The 18,569-nt window shown below is 39.0% G+C and overlaps 1 protein-coding gene across 1 annotated transcript in view; it reads left to right on the top strand.

Annotated features, from left to right (window-relative positions):
• The first annotated feature begins 520 nt into the window (after positions 1-520).
• The window catches only part of HCN1 (hyperpolarization activated cyclic nucleotide gated potassium channel 1), a 382,344-nt gene continuing 364,295 nt past the window's right edge, over positions 521-18,569 (top strand). The window contains exon 1 of the mRNA XM_059060576.2: positions 521-1,076. Coding sequence (XP_058916559.1) covers positions 670-1,076 — 407 coding nt within the window. The 5' untranslated portion in view covers positions 521-669. The remainder of the gene's footprint in view (positions 1,077-18,569) is intronic.

Genomic DNA, 18,569 nt, shown 5'->3' with positions numbered 1-18,569 from the left:
TTTCTTATGTACACCTAGCTGTACGATGAATTTTCTGCACGCAGAGCCAGCCTCTCTCCCATTCCCGATCAGTAACATCATTCAAACAGGCATTCAATGTGACAAGGTCTCAATGAGTTCAAGGATGTTTGTTTCTTTGGGATAAATATACATCCGCTGGCTCAGTCTTTCTCCCTCTGTCTTTATGACTCTCTCTCCTTTTTCATGCAAACATACACCGAGTCTCTCACAACACGTGCGAATAAATATCTCGAGGGCTCCTGAGTTCAATGTCACGCTGGGCAGAAGTGGAGCAAGAGTGGAAGGAGAGCGTGCGGCGTGCGGGCGGGGAGAGTCCCTTTCCGGCCAGCAGAGGGCAGCCGCCGGGAGGCGCTGGCGCGCGAGGGCTGAGCGGAGCCTCGCCTGGCTCGGGCAGCCTCAGCCTCAGCACCAGGCGCGCCGGAGGGGGAGCGCAGCCACTGAGGGCAGCGGCGGCGGCGGGAGCCAGGCGCGCAGCGAGCAGCGGCGCGGGCGGGAAGCAGAAGCCGCCGCCGCCGCCGCCGCCGCCGCGACGGGCAGCCGAGCTCGGCGGCCGCCGAATCGGGCCCCTGCCCCCTCCGCTTCGTTTCCCCGGCGCCGGGCGGCCGGCGAGTCTGGAGCCCGCGCCGTCGCCGGCCGCGTCCCCCGGGCATGGAAGGAGGCGGCAAGCCCAATTCGTCGTCCAACAGCCGGGACGATGGCAACAGCGTCTTTCCCACCAAGGCGCCCGCGACGGGCGCGGGGCCTGCCGCGGCCGAGAAGCGCCTGGGCACCCCGCCGGGGGGCAGCGGGGCCGGCGGGAAGGAGCAGGGCAATTCCGTGTGCTTCAAGGTGGACGGCGGCGGCGGTGGCGGCGAGGAGCCGGCCGGGAGCTTCGAGGACGCCGAGGGGCCCCGGCGGCAGTACGGCTTCATGCAGCGGCAGTTCACCTCCATGCTGCAGCCCGGGGTCAACAAATTCTCCCTCCGCATGTTTGGGAGCCAGAAGGCGGTGGAGAAGGAGCAGGAAAGGGTTAAAACTGCAGGCTTCTGGATTATCCACCCTTACAGCGATTTCAGGTGAGGACTCCCTGTCGCCGCCCCACCCTCCCTTCCGGGCGCGCCCTCAAACGCGCTTCCCCGCCCTTGGGAGGGGGCGCACGGGGACTCGCGGGGAGGGGGTTCCGGGCGGGCGGCGGGCGGCGCCGCCGGAGGCTTGCACTCGGGCAACAGTCTCGACTCTTCCACAACTAGTTTCCACCCAGGAGGAGGTTGTCTGATGTGTTCCTGTTGCCCGGGCACCCCGGGAAGGTTCTCCTGCTTTGCCTCGGGAACTTTGGGGCCAGGTCGGGGAAGAAGGCCACGGTGACCCCCGGATGGGAGGATGCTAAGTTGTGCAAGGAAGGAAACTTTCCCTTCGGAGATGAGAGTATAAGAAAGTGGCCAGAAAGTCGTCTTGGGGGTGCCACCCTCCCTCGCGCTACTCCCCCAAGAAGTGGGTCCCTCCCAGAGGGGAAGAAGGCGCCCCTGGGTTTGAGGAGAGGATGGGGCGACCGGAGACAGTGACTCACAGGTCCCAGCCGGTCCAGCCTCTCTCGCCTGTGCGGAGTGTTATTAGTCTGTTTCTCATCCGCTTATAGTCGCTGGGTATCCTCAGTGCCTTGCTTCAGGATAGTGGCTGGCAGGCTGAGGAAGGGTAATTTGCGCTTGGAGAGTCCCTGACTTGAGATTTCAGTGGAGCTGGCGCTGCCAGGTGGGGCAGGAGTGTGACAGGAAGCCTCGAGTTCCTGAAACGGAGACAGGGGGCGTTTCCAGAGCCCCCTTCCTGAAACAGAGGGACACCTTTTCTTGACCTTGGCTACTAGTCTATTTCAGAAATTTCTTTCCCTTTTCCCAACTCGGGAACAAGGGCGGGAGAGCTGTCAGCTGTCAAGGAAACTCTGCTTCGGTGAATTCAAATTAAGACATTTCCTGATCTTATTTGTTGCCTAAGTATTCATTCGGTTATAAGCATGTTTAGAGATTATCAAATGAAGGTCGTGAAGTAGATCCTCTTATTAGTGCGCGAACACCCTGCTGTCACGTTATATTAGCGCCGGAAGAAGGCTGGGCTTTTAATTAAAAACAAACAAACAAAACAAAACACCCCAAAATTAAAACTCTGGGTGACATCTACCTATCCATTTATTGCTGAAATCGTTCGGAAAGGAAAAAGTAGAAGAAGAGTGTGTGCACAAACTAAGAAGTTTTAATAGGCGGCTGTTAAACAGCAAACGGATGTAGCAATAAAAAGCAGCATTACTTGGAGTTATGTTTAGAAGCTAAGGGACGTTGCCTTCAACTCCACGCCTTAATGGGAGCTGTCCACAGTTCTGAATGACATTAGCTATGGAAAACCCATACTCCTGCCACACAAAGCCTTGGAGCAACTGTCTTCACCTTCTCTGAGATATATATACACAACATATATTCTCAGAAATAAGTAGCCACTATTATTTATGAATAGGGTGAATGGATTTTAGGAAGTGTGGAATGTGTAAGGTTCTTACTTGCAAAACCACATAGCAAAGTCCAAAGTAGGACTTATGAAACCTAACAACATTTATAGTCTATGGAAAATTTAGAGTTTGACAGAAAAAATGTTCATATGAAAAGGATCTACTAAATAATCAAACATATTTCCTCCATTAGGGAGATACTTATAGAAGCAAACTTATGAATGACCCTGTTCTAAGGTATATAAGATTTTCATGTTCTTTAGAATTTTAAAGGTTGAAATAAAATGTAGAATATTATCTGTACCTCAGTCTTCAATGGAAATATATTGCAACCCATATTATAATTTTTTTCATGAAAACACTTTACATGGAAACAGCCTTCAGTCTTAATAAGAAAAGTAAGCATAGCTTTCCAGAAATATATGTAGTTCAATATTTACATGCAAATAAAATGCTAAACTTTATTTAATTTCACACTCAATTAAATGGTTACTTATGATACTTTTATTTCTTGAACAGTGTGAAAAGAGATTACACTTTTTCAAAATGGTAGACTATATCAAATAATTAAACTTTCATCAGTTACTACATAAAAACCATGGGGCCACCTTTCAGGAATTGGCATACTGTGTCAAAATCTTTTGAATGAATGAAATTCATGAAATTCATGAAATTCAAGATTCTCCACATTTTCCCAAATGAATCATATAGGACAAAATATCTCTTTAAAACAAAAAAAATTGTTACTAAACAGAGGAAGAAATTGAAATCAGTTGATGGTGCAATTTTATCATGCATTTTAAAGAAATGAGAGATGATTAAAGAGTGCACTAATACCTTAAACAAACTCTGCTATGGAACAGTTTGGAATATTTGATTTTCCCTTGCATAAATGGAAAAAGTAAATGATAGATATAAATTAAACAGCTACTATGATTTAGGTTTTTAACTGGAAGGAATCTGAAAAAAATAGATAAAAAACTCACAAGTACTATATACACCGGTTTTCTAAAATAACAAACTAAGGAAGAAATATAAATACTTGCTTGCATATGTTTAAGTCTTATTATTATTTCATTGATGTCTTTACATGATCTCAATACCAATATAAGATTTCTCAAAATCTATAATATGTCAGGATAACGTAATGAAAAAAGCAAAAATAAGAAAGACAATTCTGGCAGTATTTTTTTTTTTTCCTAAAGGAAAAGCCATATGGGAGTAATCACCCACACAACAGAAATGTTATAGTCATCTCTTCACCTCAGACCCTTCCCTGATGAAGACACTTTAAGGGAAGTGCTTTGCTGTGTTTCATACAAATGCCAAACTTAAGCTCAGTAATCATTTAGTGGCTGAGAAAGTGACACTTAAGAATAGATTTCCATGGAGAACGGGGACGATACCAGAAATTAAAGATACCCAGGGCTTTTTCCTTCACTATCCTAAGCCTTTGCAGGGCCAGGGAAGTTTTGCAGGCAGCTCTTTGGTCAGCCCCACACTGCTGAGTGTAGCATGAGCCCGCCACTCCAGGGCATGTCAGGACTTGAACGCTGTGGCTAGCGGTCTAGTCCTTTCTCAGGATGATTGATTTCTAAGTCAGGCTCCTTTCTCCTTCCCTCAGGCAGCAGGGCTTGCTTCCACTGAGACTCCCAGAGAGCTAGCTCGGTGCTGCTCTCACCAGCCTGGATCCAAGAGTGCTATTGCTGTGTCTGGAGGGTAGTTTTCTCCTACTTCCGGTGTAAGCAGGGCAGAGGCCCTGTATTTCCCTTCCTTCTCAGGGGGGGATGATGTTAGAAACCTTCAGGGACTAAAGAGGCGTCAAATACCATCAATACTGTTGGAAATAGCTGCGGGGGGAGCTAGAGAATTTAGTAAAAAAAAATTGTATGTTTTTGTTTATACCATGGTATATAATCACCCAAACTAGGGAGAATACAGTTACTTAAAAAATAAGATTACACTGATTTTTGTGTGGTGAGAACATGGTCTCAGTCTTACTGAGTTTCATGTGAACAACACACACACACACACAAATATTTAATTTGAAGGTTAAATATGATTTTGAGATTACTAACAGTGATTGTACATTTATTAGCTAAAACTTTACTTTTCATTCATTAAATAAAAAAGTGACACTGGTCAAGCATTGTGCTTTCATAGCCAATCTATAGTTATGATATAATCATTCAAGTGCATTGAAAGAATAGCTAGAGGACTTTTGTGGATGTTTGTTATTATATGAGTAATTTACCTTAGAAGAATTTATCAACAGATTATTTGTCATTTCAGAGATTCTGACATTATTTTGTTGGATCATGCTTACATAAGTTGTTTTCTTAAAAATAATGCTCCCATTCCATATATATTGCCAGCAAACCTCTTGCATCTGGTAAGGGAGGAGATTTTATATCTTGACTCATTATTTCTTCCACTGCTTTTCATCAATGAGTGTGAATAACTATGAAAAGCTCATTGTGTCGTAAGTACACAAGGACTCTAGAGATGGGAGTCACTTCCTGAAGATTCTGCCGTATCTGGGCTTCCGTCTCTGCCTCATGTTGCATCCACAACTGTTCTGATGTCAGAGATCACTGATGTGTTCATTAGTGAAGGGAAGCTTCCTCCATATAACAGTTAGTCAGAGAGAAAACGCTTGTTTCTAGGAGCTTCTCCTGACAAAACAGTTCAACCTTCTGGGGTTGAAGGACTAATTAGCCTATTGCTATGTTATCTTTGTGCTGAATACACTGTATTCTCCCAGCAATGCTCATTTTATTTGCTTTCCATATCAACACAGCCAAAATTGACCATAAGAATTTACTTTTTTTCCTGTTAGGCGAACCTTTTTATATCTTATAAATTCAATTAAGTTCTTCTTAGTGGCTCTAGCAACTGTTAGGCCCAATTAAAGGGAAACTATTTGAAAGATTCCGAGGTATGAATTTATTCAGTTACTTTTTCTTAGTATACATGTAAGCTATAAAACTTTAAATTTTATTAAATATTTCATTATTTAATTGCAGTTAATAGATATAGTGATCATACTATTAAAATATTACAAGATATTTTCCATTTTTTTCTGAGCAACTTTGCCTTTAAACCTACTTTTGGGGACAAGGTGTAAATTGAGTCCTTGGGCAGAAGCACTTTTACCAATTCATATTTAATTATGTGGGCTTGTATTTATGAACTTGCATGGTGAATAATAATGAGAGTTTCAGATGCATTGGAACCATATATTGCTTACCATTGCTATCATAGGGTCATTTAACAGAATCTAGTTAAACTATATCTGCTTGATGGAGAACCAGAAATCAAAATAACACCAACACCAGAAAACAATTTAAATAGTATTTGTAACTCTGCACTATTCCACTCAATGAAGCTGTGTCCCCGAGTGAGTATGAGGCAAGCAAAATATATCTGTGATCCTAATGTGAGCATTTTGCTCTCCTGAGTGTAATTCTTATGTTTAGCAGATCATTCACTCCCTTACTTGGAGACAAAAATTGGGTTTAGGATGAAGACTTTCCAATAGAGTTTCTTGTAGGTATCATACAAATTATGGCAGACCATCAGCACTGCAGGCAGAGTACTGAACATGTTCAAGGGTCTGTGGCAAATTTTCATTTTACCATTTTGGGCAAACAAGTAGCAAACTATGAATTAGGCTGACACCATATATTTTAGGACGAGAGGTAGTGGTAATGAAGAAAAAGTCTGCATACACTAGGATAAAAAACAATTTTCACTTACATTTTCTTCTAAAAATAATTTGTGTGTGTGTGTGTGTGTGTGAGGGCATCTTGATGTACAACTTAGCATTATTTCCCACCCCCCAAAAAAAATTCAGGGGAAAATGGCGGTGCTTCCTGGTTCATCCTGGAATTTTCTGTTTTTGCAGAATAAACCTCATGGCTCTATTAATTCTGTGTGTGTGTGTGTGTGTGTGTGTGTGTGTGTGTGTGTGTGTGTGTGCATGCATGCATGTGAGAGAGAGAGAGAGAGAGAGAAACTGTTCAAGGGACATCTGTATACAAGGGACATCTGATAAATGCTCATTTATCTGACACACTTCACCCAAGTTTGAGTGATAAAAATTGATTTTGTGACCCTTTTCAAGTTTATTCATTAATATCCTCGTAATATTCTTCAACCGTTTCACCTAATAACTGACCACTCAGTTAAAGCAAGGTAGCAAAACTATGCATGCCTCAGATTTACAATTTAACAATCTTATTTACATAGACCTGTTTTTATTTTCAAGATGTTATTTATAACTCTAAAGAAGTAAGGCTAATTACATACACATAGAGTTAGCAACTGTTTACAAATTTTATATGTTCAGGTTTGTTTCCAGTATTTCAGTATTGTAAACAGTGCTGCAGCAAACATCTTTGTGCATGACTTTTCTTCATTATATTCTGTACCTGTTCATTTTACCAATTAATACTGCTATCAATTGAGACACTTCTTAAAATTATAAGTGACGTGGGTTCACCAGTGCTGATGTTCTTGTTTAGATATTCACAGGCAGTTTTAGGATGGAAAGTCAAAATTGTCCTCCATTCTATTCATCATAGAGTACATAGAGTGGTAAGAGTGATCTTATGTCATGTCCTCTTATCCAGTGTCTAATGATGTTATCACGCTGCTTACAGTCCTTTGAGGCCTTCCCATTACTCTTGAATACATCTGACAAACCTTACATGAGCTACAGGACCTTGCATAATTTCAACCTATGTGGGCAACCTCGTCACACACCACTCACTTCCTCCCTGTCGTCAGCCACCAGGGTAAATTTTCAGCTCCTAGAACCAGCTGAAGTTCTCTCCTGCCACAGAAATTTTGATGTAACATTTAACCCCACTGCCTGAAATTCTCCTTTCACTTTTTGTCATTCTGCATCATAGCTAGTTTCTGCTTGTCATCTGGATTTCAGTTTAATCATTGCGATCACCTTAACCTCCACCACCCCCCATTTTATTTTCTCTCTGGGCCTCTTGTTTCATCAGAATTTATATTTTATGTATGTCCCTCCACTAGAATTCAAGCTCCACAACCTCATCAGTATTATTCAATTTTATATTCCTAATGCCATAAAAATGCACATAAGAGACTTTCTTTTTCCTGGTAAGCTTTCTCAGATGCTTTATTTTTTTACAGTTTTTTTGAGATATTATTTACCTACCATTACGGTTCACTCATTTAAAGGGAATGATTGCTTTCTAGTATGTTCATAGAGTTGTGCAAACATTACAACAATCCATTTTAGAAAATGTTATCACTCTAAGAAGGAACTCCATACCAATTAGCGCTCACTTTTGTCTTTCTCCTTCCCTTCCTCCCCTCACAGCTCTGTCCAACCACTAATCTACTTTCTGCCTCTATAGAATTTTTTTTTTATTCTGGAAATTTCATATCAGTGGAATCATAGAATATGTAACCTTTTGTTATTGGCTTCTTTACCTTAGCATAATGTTTTCAAGTTTCGTCCATGTAGCAGCATGTTTCAGAACTTTGTTTTGATATGGATATACCAAATTTTATCTATTCATCAGCTGATAGATATCTGGATTATTTTAGCTTTTGGTTTTATGAATACTGCTGGTATGAACACTGTTATATATTTTTTGTGCAGAGATATATTTTCATTTGTCTTAGAAGTGAAATTTCTGGGTCGACATAACAGACTTTTAAAAAATATTACTGAATGAATGGGCAAAGAATTAGTCTCCAACCAGAGTGTGCCACATTTATTCTTTACATAAATAAATCCAGATAAAGAAAGCTCTTTCTTCCCTTACAGCAATACTTGGCATCCCCTCCTGTTGCCACCTGCAAGTACATGTCTCAACTATTACATTTTCCTGTCCAATATACAGAGGACTAAATGAAACTGCAGGGAGGTTAAGCAGCATAAACCTGGTGACATAGATAGATAGTAAGAACTGGGCCAGGAGTTCAGCTCTTTGGAATCTTGATTCTGTCACTCCAACTCTTTTACCTAAAAAGAAACGAGGCTGCTGATATAAATAATTCTCCACACCTGTGGGAAAACAGTATGTTAGACCTGATCATTTATTCTTCCTCCCTCCCGAAACCATCCCAAAATAATGTGAAAAAACCCACAAAAATACATAGACAACTAGAAGAAAGAGGAGAAAGCAAAGAACAAGGGATCTCAAAAACATTTTGGAAAATAGAAAGCTAATGGAGAAATTATTCTACTTATACAATCCTTCAGCATTGAACTGCAGAAGTGTTCAGGAAATGAAGGGAGCAGTTAAGAGATAGTTTCCAGGAAAGCCAGGCTGAAACCAGGAGGATTAAGTAAGGGTTTCCTTAGTGAGTACAGAACTCTTTTTTTTTTTTTTTAACATGTTTATTGGAGTATAATTGCTTTACAATGGTGTGATAGTTTATGCTTTATAACAAAGTGAATCAGCTATACATATACATATATCCCCATATCTCCTCCCTCTTGCGTCTCCCTCCCACCCTATTGCACCCCTCTAGGTGGTCAGAAAGCACCGAGCTGATCTCCCTGTACTATGCTGCTTCCCACTAGATATCTGTTTTACATTTGGTAGTGTATATATGTCTATGCCACTCTCTCACATCGTCTCATCTTACCCTTCCCCCTCCCTGTGTCCTCAAGTCCATTCTCTTTGTCTGCATTTTTATTCCTGTCCTTCCCCTAGGTTCTTCATAATGTTTATTTTTTTTTTTTTTTAGATTCCATATACATGTGTTATTACACGGTATTTGTTTTTCTCTTTCTGACTTACTTCACTCTGTATGACAGATTCTAGGTCCATCCACCTCACTACAAATAACTCAATTTCATTTCTTTTTATGGCTGAGTAATATTCCATTGTATATATGTACCACATTTTCTTTATCCATTCATCTGTCAGTGGACACTTAGGTTGCTTCCATGTCCTGGCTATTGTAAATAGAGCTGCAATGAACATTGTGGTACATGACTCTTTTTGAATTATGGTTTTCTCAGGGTATATGCCCAGTAGTGGGATTGCTGGGTCATATGGTAGTTCTACTTTTAGTTTTTTAAGGAACCTCCATACTGTTCTCCATAACAATTGTATCAATTTACATTCCCACCAACAGCACAAGAGGGTTCCCTTTTCTCCACATCCTCTCCAGCATTTATTGTTTGTAGATTTTTTCATGATGGCCATTCTGACTGGTGTGAGATGATACCTCACTGTAGTTTTGATTTGCACTTCTCTAATGATTATTGATGGTGAGCATCCTTTCATGTGTTTGTTGGCAATCTGTAAATCTTCTTTGGAGAAATGTCTGTTTAGGTCTTCTGCCCATTTTTGGATTGGGTTGTTTGTTTTTTTGATATTAGCTGCATGAGCTGCTTGTAAATTTTGGAGATTAATCATTTGTCAGTTGCTTCATTTGCAAATATTTTCTCCCATTCTGAGGGTTGTCTTTTTGTCTTGTTTATGGTTTCCTTTGCTGTGAAAAGCTTTGAAGTTTTATTAGGTCCCATTTGTTTATTTTTGTTTTTATTTCCATTTCTGTAGTAGGTGGGTCAAAAAGGATCTTGCTGTGATTTATGTCATAGAGTGTTCTGCCTGTGTTTTCCTCTAAGAGTTTTAGAGTGTCTGGCCTTACATTTAGCTCTTTAATCCATTTTGAGTTTATTTTTGTGTATGGTGTTAGGCAGTGTTCTAATTTCATTCTTTTACATGTAGCTGTCCAGTTTTCCCAGCACCACTTATTGAAGAGGCTGTGTTTTCTCCATTGTATATTCTTGCTTCCTTTATCAAAATAAGGTGACCATATGTGCATGGGTTTATCTCTGGGCTTTCTATCTTGTTCCATTGATCTATATTTCTGTTTTTGTGCCAGTACCATACTGTCTTGATCACTCTAGCTTTGTAGTATTGTCTAAAGTCAGGGAGCCTGATTCCTCCAGCTCTGTTTTTCTTTCTCAAGATTGCTTTGTCTATTCGGGGTCTTTTGTGTTTCCATACAAATTGTGAAATTGTTTGCTCTAGTTCTGTGAAAAATGCCATTGGTAGTTTGATAGGGATTGCATTGAATCTGTAGATTGCTTTGGGTAGTATAGTCATTTTCACAATATTGATTCTTCCAGTCCAAGAACATGGTATATCTCTCCATCTGTTTGTATCATCTTTAATTTCTTTCAGCAGTGTCTTATGGTTTTCTGCATACAAGTCTTTTGTCTCCATAGATAGGTTTATTCCTAGGTATTTTATTCTTTTTGTTGCAATGTTAAATGGGAGTGTTTCTTTAATTTCTCTTTCATATTTTTCATCATTAGAACTCTTAATCCTGACGTCAGAATGCTTGGAGCCTGGTCAATTCTCCCCAGGCAGGACACTGGGGAAAAAATACCTCCAATGGGAGATGAGACACTTCAATTCCTTCCAATAAAAATTCTTATTTATTACTTAATGACCTTGCAAAATGCCTCACATTTGTACACAGAGACTGTATGTATATTCTGGTATTACAACATCTGATATGATCTAAAAGCAAAAGATTAGAAGACTTTTGAGAAAAGTCTTTATCATGAAGGAGAAAAACTAAGTCAAACAGCAAAAGAAAGTGCCAAGAACAAATAAGCATTTGGGATAAGGGGAAACTCAACATTATTTAAAAATACTCTAAAAATTATATCTTCAGAAAGATATTTTATCTGTACAGTAAGAACAATATGCTATGAAATGAATACCCAGGATGTAATATGTTGACACATAAAGTCTAGGAAATCTCTCAGAATTAGGGCAAAAAGAAAAAGAGAAAACAGAAAATATAAGCAAAATAAAGGATAATTTATAAGGTCAAACTCCATAAAAGGAGTTTCAAAATGAGAACATAGTGTGAAAATGGACATATGGAATTAACAGAGACATTTTAAACAAAATTTTCCAGATAGCAGGGAGTGGAACGTCTTTTCTGAGAAAGTCATAGAGCACTCAGCACCATGAAAGGAAAAGACCCCATCAAGGAACATCACACACCTCAGAACACCTCTGAATCAGAAAAAAACAAACAAACAAACAAAAAACACCCCAAAACAAAACCCTAAAACTTTCCTAAGAGAAAGTTATAAGCTTACAGTATTTCTCAAGAAGTGAGAAAATACTGTAAGCTAAATGATAGTGTGACAAAGTCTACAAAATTCTGAGGGAAAGTGACATTTAAAAGAATTGTATACCCTGCCATAATCTGAAGATTAAATAAAGCCAATTAGAATTCAAGAACTCTAATATTAACCACACATGTATCCTTTCTTACAAAGTTATTGGATGATGTGCTTCAGCAAAACAAGGAATCACACCAAATAGCATGAAAACGGAAGACAGGATATGGGTTCTAACAAAGAACCTTGAAAGAAAGTCCCAGGAGTACTCCTGAGTAGCTAGCTGGTCTTGAAGGAAACCAGTCTAGACAGGGACCAGAAAGCAGAGGCCTCTGGAGAAAGGCCTTCGGGGAGAGAAAATGGATAATCAGCAGTTGAAAAGTAGTGTGAATAGGTGGTCCACAGATCCTTTGGAACAAGATATCTATGACTTTCGTATGAATACCTATTGGGTGTGGCGAGCATTGCCCTCTGAGGAAGGCGCCATTAAGACCCTCATAAGCCTCAGGGCCCGATTGTACTCTCCTTGGTGTGCATCCTGGACTTTATGGTATGAACATAAAAAAGGAGATGGCCTTTGGCCAAATCGCTCCAGGGACCTGCTCAGTTACTGGGAGTCCCTGGTTGTTCCCTAAAGCTAGGAAAAGCAACCCTGGAGGGGAAATTGGTGCCTTTGAGGGAGAAGCTGAGAAGCCAATCAACCAGCTGATGCCGATAAGGCGTGACTAAGCCGAGAAGCCAATCAACCAGCTGATGCCGATAAGATGATGACTAAGCAAATTCCCTGCTTTAGGGGTATATATACGGCTATGCTTTGTTATTAAACTTGCCTTGCAACCATCAGTTGCTTGTGCCCTTCTGATCCCATACCTTGGTGCGTTCAGTTCCCTACCCCCTCTTGTCAATTGTTGCTACACTTTGAGGACCGGCCTCGGCTGGCGGCAATTGGGTACATTAAATAGAAACAAATAAACAAAAGATCTTTATCAACTCCAGGATGATTTGAAGGTATATAAAAAAGGGAAAAAATTACAATGCTTGGATCAGCAGTGAATAACACTTACCTGGCCATTTTAAAGTAAACAAGGTTGACTGACTTAAACAAAGATTATGGTCCAGTTATTCTGGGAGGAAAGAGAAAGGTAGATGAGGGTTGGGTGTCCTAAGAAAGCTAACTCCTCATCTGCCATAACTGGAAATTAGCAGGGTTTAAAGTTGATGTATCAATTTCTTTTTGAAATATGAATTTAATGTCAAAAGAAAAAATTAGGGTGTTTAAGAAGTGGGCATGTAGAGTGAAAGGAGTGGAGCTTATAATCTTATAATCCTTTAATGCTATTTTACTTGTTAAAAAAAGATTATGGGTATGTTTTTTTTTTTAAATTCTTTTAAAAAATATTTATTTATTTATTTTTGGCTGTGTTGGGTCTTCCTTTCGTCGTTTCTGTGCGTGGGCTTTCTCTAGTTGCAGCGAGTGGGGGCCACTCTTCATCGCGTTGCGCGGGCCTCTCACTGTCGCGGCCTCTCTTGCTGCGGAGCACAAGCTCCAGACGCACAGGCTCAATAGTTGTGGCTCACGGGCCTAGCTGCTCCGCGGCATGAGGGATCCTCCCAGATCAGGGCTCAAACCCATGTCCCCTGCACTGGCAGTCAGATTCTCAACCACTGCGCCACCAGGGAAGCCCTATGCGTATGTTTTGAGGTGACATATAGTTTTGTTAAGAACACAGATTCTGGAGCCAGCCTGTTTGGGTCAGAATCCCAGTCCACCACCTTAGTATCTGGGCCTCAGTTTCCTTAATTATAAAACAAGGAAAAGAACATATATATATATATATATATATCTTATTGGGTTGTTGGGAAGATACATATTTTATATTTGTATTATGAATATATAGTGTCTAGATATGTAGTGCTTAGAAATAGTATACTTTGCTTCTTAATGCTATGTAAGTGTTAGCTATAATTATGAAAGTAAAATTGGAGCAGAATTAAGGAGTGTGAACTATTTAAGAAAGGAGAATAGTAAGTAGATGCTTGACAGTCTTCAGAATTCCTTTAGCAAATGTGTCAGTGAAGGCAGGGCCATGTAAATGATATGCTGTTCTGTTTTCTTTTTATCTTCAGGGAAGTCTGGGTAGCAGAAGCCCTGATGTGTAGTGGCCGTGTCTGTGTGTGCTCTGTGAAATAAGTTCACTCATGAGGGAATTAGCATTGGAAAACATCTAATACATCTTCCATCTGGAAAATTTTCAAGATATAACAGTATTATCTTCTAAGTTGGTATAGAATGCTACAGCGTTGAACATTTAGAAATAGCTTTTAGGGAAAATTCTAATGACACTGAGTTGCCATTAATCCTTCCCATTACTCTTTATTTTCATCAGAAAATGGCATAAGCCATTTGGGATCTTATTTCAAATCAGTTAAATGTTATATATGAGTCAAATAAGTTGATTCATAAATTGCTAATTTCTTTCATTTTCCTTTTTATGGTCATTTTTTTTTCCATTGCAGTGTAACTGACTTATAATATTATATTAGTTTCAGGGGTACCACGCAGTAAGCCAATATTTTTATACATTATGAAATGATCACCATGATTAGTCTAGTTATCATCACCATACAAAGTTATTACAGTATTATTGGGTATATTCCCCATGCTGTATATTGCATTCCTATGACTTATTTATTTTATAACTGGAAGTTTGTACCACTTAATCCCCATCACCTATTTATTGTTTATTGTCAAATTTAATAGTCTATGAAAAATGGTTATTTAGAAATATAATTTAAGAAAAAATTCTTTTTTTTTTTCAGTACATGGGCCTCTCACTGTTGTGGCCTCTCCCGCTGCAGAGCACAGGCTCTGGACGCGCAGGCTCAGCGGCCATGGCTCACAGGCCCAGCCGCTCCGCGGCATGTGGGATCTTCCCGGACCGGGGCACGAACCCATGTCCCCTGCATCGGCAGGTGGACTCCCAACCACTGCGCCACCCGGGAAGCCCGAAAAAATTCTTTTTTACATCATTTTAGAGCAGATGTCACTTACTGCCCTTGCAGAATATGTTAGCATTGTTATTTTTGAAAGAGAGTATACTTTATTAAAAATTATACAATCTTGGTTGTTTGAGAGACATGAACAGAGGCTGAGAAGATGAAGATTGAAGGTTATGTGAGAAATATTTATAGGGAGAACGAGTATTCCTTATTTTTTTGGTAGAAAAGTCATTCATTGTTTAAATAATTATTTTTTTCTTTTAATTTTTTTTGTGGTACACGGGCCTCTCACTGTTGTGGCCTCTCCCGTTGCGGAGCACAGGCTCCGGACGCGCAGGCTCAGTGGCCATGGCTCACGGGCCCAGCCGCTCCGCAGCATGTGGGATCTTCCCAGACCGGGGCACGAAACTGTGTTCCCTGCATCGGCAGGCGGACTCTCAACCACTGCACCACCAGGGAAGCCTATTATTTTTAAAAATAATCTTTGTTCTGAGCAATAAATTTGGTATTTGTCTTGGAAAATCATGTAAGTGAATTAGGATGAAGATTAGAAACAGATATATTGTCCAGGATTCAGATGTATTTTTAAAAATATATAAAATAGCAGAAATATGTACTAAAATTACCTAGTTATGGTTGTACATGTATTGAATAATATGAATAACCCCAGAATCCTATTAACTCAATTACTGATTATACTAATCATTCATTGGCTATCCATTTATATTAGTGACATTTAGGCTTCCAGGCTGAGAGAATACTTTAAGAATCAGATGAAATCTGTGGATTCTCAGCCTGGAAAAGTACGTGTATTCACAAAATTTTTGTTTGTGATTTTAAGAGGTTTGTGGTTCCCTTCAAGCACATTTATTTTCGGACCCCAAGTTAAGACTTCTTGAACTGTCTAATATTTTTACACAGAAATATGATACTAAAAACAATGCATGGAAGACACAGGAAGACAGAGTTTTGCTTGGACATTTAAGAATTAAAGCTGTAGTTAGAAAGATTTGCCTTGAGAGGGAGAGAATTCCATCAGCCAAGTTAGTTCACTTTTGAGGCTGGATACCTCATCCACAGGGATAGAATAGAGACGATCATTCTGATGTTGGGTCAGTCAGTATAATCCAGCACAGAATTATAGGTAGAAATATATTGGGGATGAGAAGAGGCTAAATTATTTTTTTGCAGAAGATATTTATCTGCCTTAAAGAGCTAATTGAACTAACTAATAAATGATAGCATTACCTGCAAAGTTAATTCAGAGAGTTTATTATAAGAAAAATATATTAAAATATATCAGTAACTTTCCTATATGTTAACAACTGTGATTGAGGATATTTAATAGAAAAAAGTACCACTGACTACAAAAACCAAAAATATAAACAATATATAAAAAGATGAGTTATACAATAGATAATATTAACCAACTAAAATAATTGAGTAAAATGGATTATCAGTTTACAACAAAATTAAATCCAAATAGGTTTAGATTTATAAAAGGTAAAAATAACTTAAATCAGAGTTCCTAGAAAAATATTAGTGAATTATTTAATAATATTTCTATGGGGGAAAGCTTTCCAACATATGACTCCAAAGACTGTAAATTGTTGCAATTTTTCTAAATGTGTTTGCCCCTATAGAAAAAGTCCTTGAAACTGAATAGGCCACTACCTAATTTTACAGAAAAAAGTATGACACATGTAAATACATGGATACAAGGATGATTCCTATAAATACCTTTCATAATAATAGAAAATTATAAACAAATATAACCTGAGTAAAATTTCAACCCTACCCTAAACCTCTGGTTATCAGTTATTCTCCATATCTCTGCCCTGCCTTTTCTTCATAGAACTTCTCACAGTTTATTCTACTAAATGTTTTGTTTATCTCATTTGATTATCTACCCTCATCTATAATTTAAGCCTAATTTAAGAGGAGGGTTTTTTTAATTGTTTTAACCATTTTATTCCCAGGGCTAGATGCATGCATGGCACAAAGTAGGCACTTCATAAATATAAATGAATGAAGAAATTTTAGGAACATTATGCTTAATCTTGATTTTTGTACACAGTTTCAACAACCGGATGGTCTTTTCCCCTATATTTCCTACAACGAAACTATTTTAATTTAGTGTGGATAGCTTAATCTGACATACAGAGACATGTATTTAGAAATAAGATTTTATGCCATTTAAAGTAACATATATACATACTTGTATTAATTCTATTTACTGAATACTTGTTTTTATGTAGTTTAAAAAATTTGGGGGGAATATATATTGTGGATCTTTTGGGATGGCTCTTGTTTCCCAGCCCTATAAAAACTATTTAAATGTCATTGCCTTTGTAATCAATGCTGTCTTCATCAAAATAGTTGAAATATATCTCTCTGGGTAATGATATTAAGAAAGAATGACACATTTACTTTCTTATATGTATCTTTTTTTTTGTTTTTGCTTTTGCCAAATTGCACTGCTTGTTATAACAGCAGTGCACATTTCATTTCAAGCCCTATTGTATACAGATGGAAAATTAGCACTGTCTCTATAGGTATAATTAATAAAAGATTGAGTCAGTGTTTTGAAAGAGGATTAATTTTGAATTTTAGCTCTGTGGTAAGTAGCTTTTTTTACTGTGTTCACCAAAGAACAAAAATTCCAACCAAAAATTTTCTGAGTAAGCACTATTAAATTGGCCCTTGTGTAGTTAATGGAAAGGATATCATATATCTTGATACAAGAAAATTGAAGTTGACATAATTTTCAAAAGGAAAGGGTACTTTAATCTGAGAAGACAGTGATAGTTTGGTTTTTGCACATGAAAAACAGAGCAAATAGAGAGCAAAATGAAAAACACATTGGACAACTTTTACAGCAAAACTATCCTGAACCTAAAAGATAAGTAGTTGGGACCGACCTGTGACAACTGCAAGACCTGTGTTTTGTGAACCTCCATGTATGTCAAAGGAAGGAAGTAATGGGAGCAAGGTCATCTGATAGACCTTGAACCTGTTCTAGGTCTACCTAGAACAGGTAGACCTTCCGCATAACCAACAGCTATTTGCTGGAAGAGCAGCTGAAACTGAGATGGGATTTGCACAATCCAGTGGTGGGAGTTCTACAGTCATTTGAAGAGGAAAAATGCTGTGCAGGAAATACATGTTAAGGGCCTGGAACAATTTAACATACCAGATAGTAGGGGAGCTGTCAAAGAGAACCAGGGTAATATTAAAACATATGAATCAACTTGAAAAAGCCAAGATGGGCTTCAGAAAAGCATAAGAATTTCAATGAGTTCAAACTTATTAGAAGTTTAAATTTAAGTTCATAATAATATAAGAAATCATTACCCATTGAAGCTCATAGGGACCCAATTCATTACCTTGAAACCTGGGTGAGTAAAAGGAAAGAATCAAACATTTACCCTGCTTTTCCTATATTATCTGAACCAATGTATAACCAAATAGTAGAGGAGGAAAAGAGTGTCCTTATAAAATTATTAAAGCTAATACATGAAAAGATAATGATACAATTAGAAAATAACGATTTTACCACCCCCATTCAATGAATGCATCTAGATGTTGGCATCCATAGGTATTCAAATACAGAGGGTGGAGGAATACGATGAACTTGCACCTGGAGCATGTAATCAGCAAAATCCAGTGTGGGAGAACTGTCAGGCCTGCCACCCAGGCTCTTTAACAGAGAAATCGTAAGGAAAAGAATGGGATGAAGGAGAATTTGTAAATTAAGAGACGTTCTGAAAATGGAGGTTTGGACAGAGCAAACTATACAATCTAGGGTTGCACAATTGTGATGAAACTATAGAAAAATTTAGGGAAGCAACTACTGTGAAAGGCAGTGGAGCTGTTATTTTGGAGAGTGGGAGGGGGCTGTGATTGGGACTATACACGTGGATG

Source organism: Kogia breviceps, chromosome 4 (genome assembly GCF_026419965.1).
Source record: "Kogia breviceps isolate mKogBre1 chromosome 4, mKogBre1 haplotype 1, whole genome shotgun sequence".
Classification (NCBI taxonomy): Eukaryota; Metazoa; Chordata; class Mammalia; order Artiodactyla; family Physeteridae; genus Kogia; species Kogia breviceps.
This window is presented reverse-complemented; position numbering and strand designations above follow the sequence as displayed.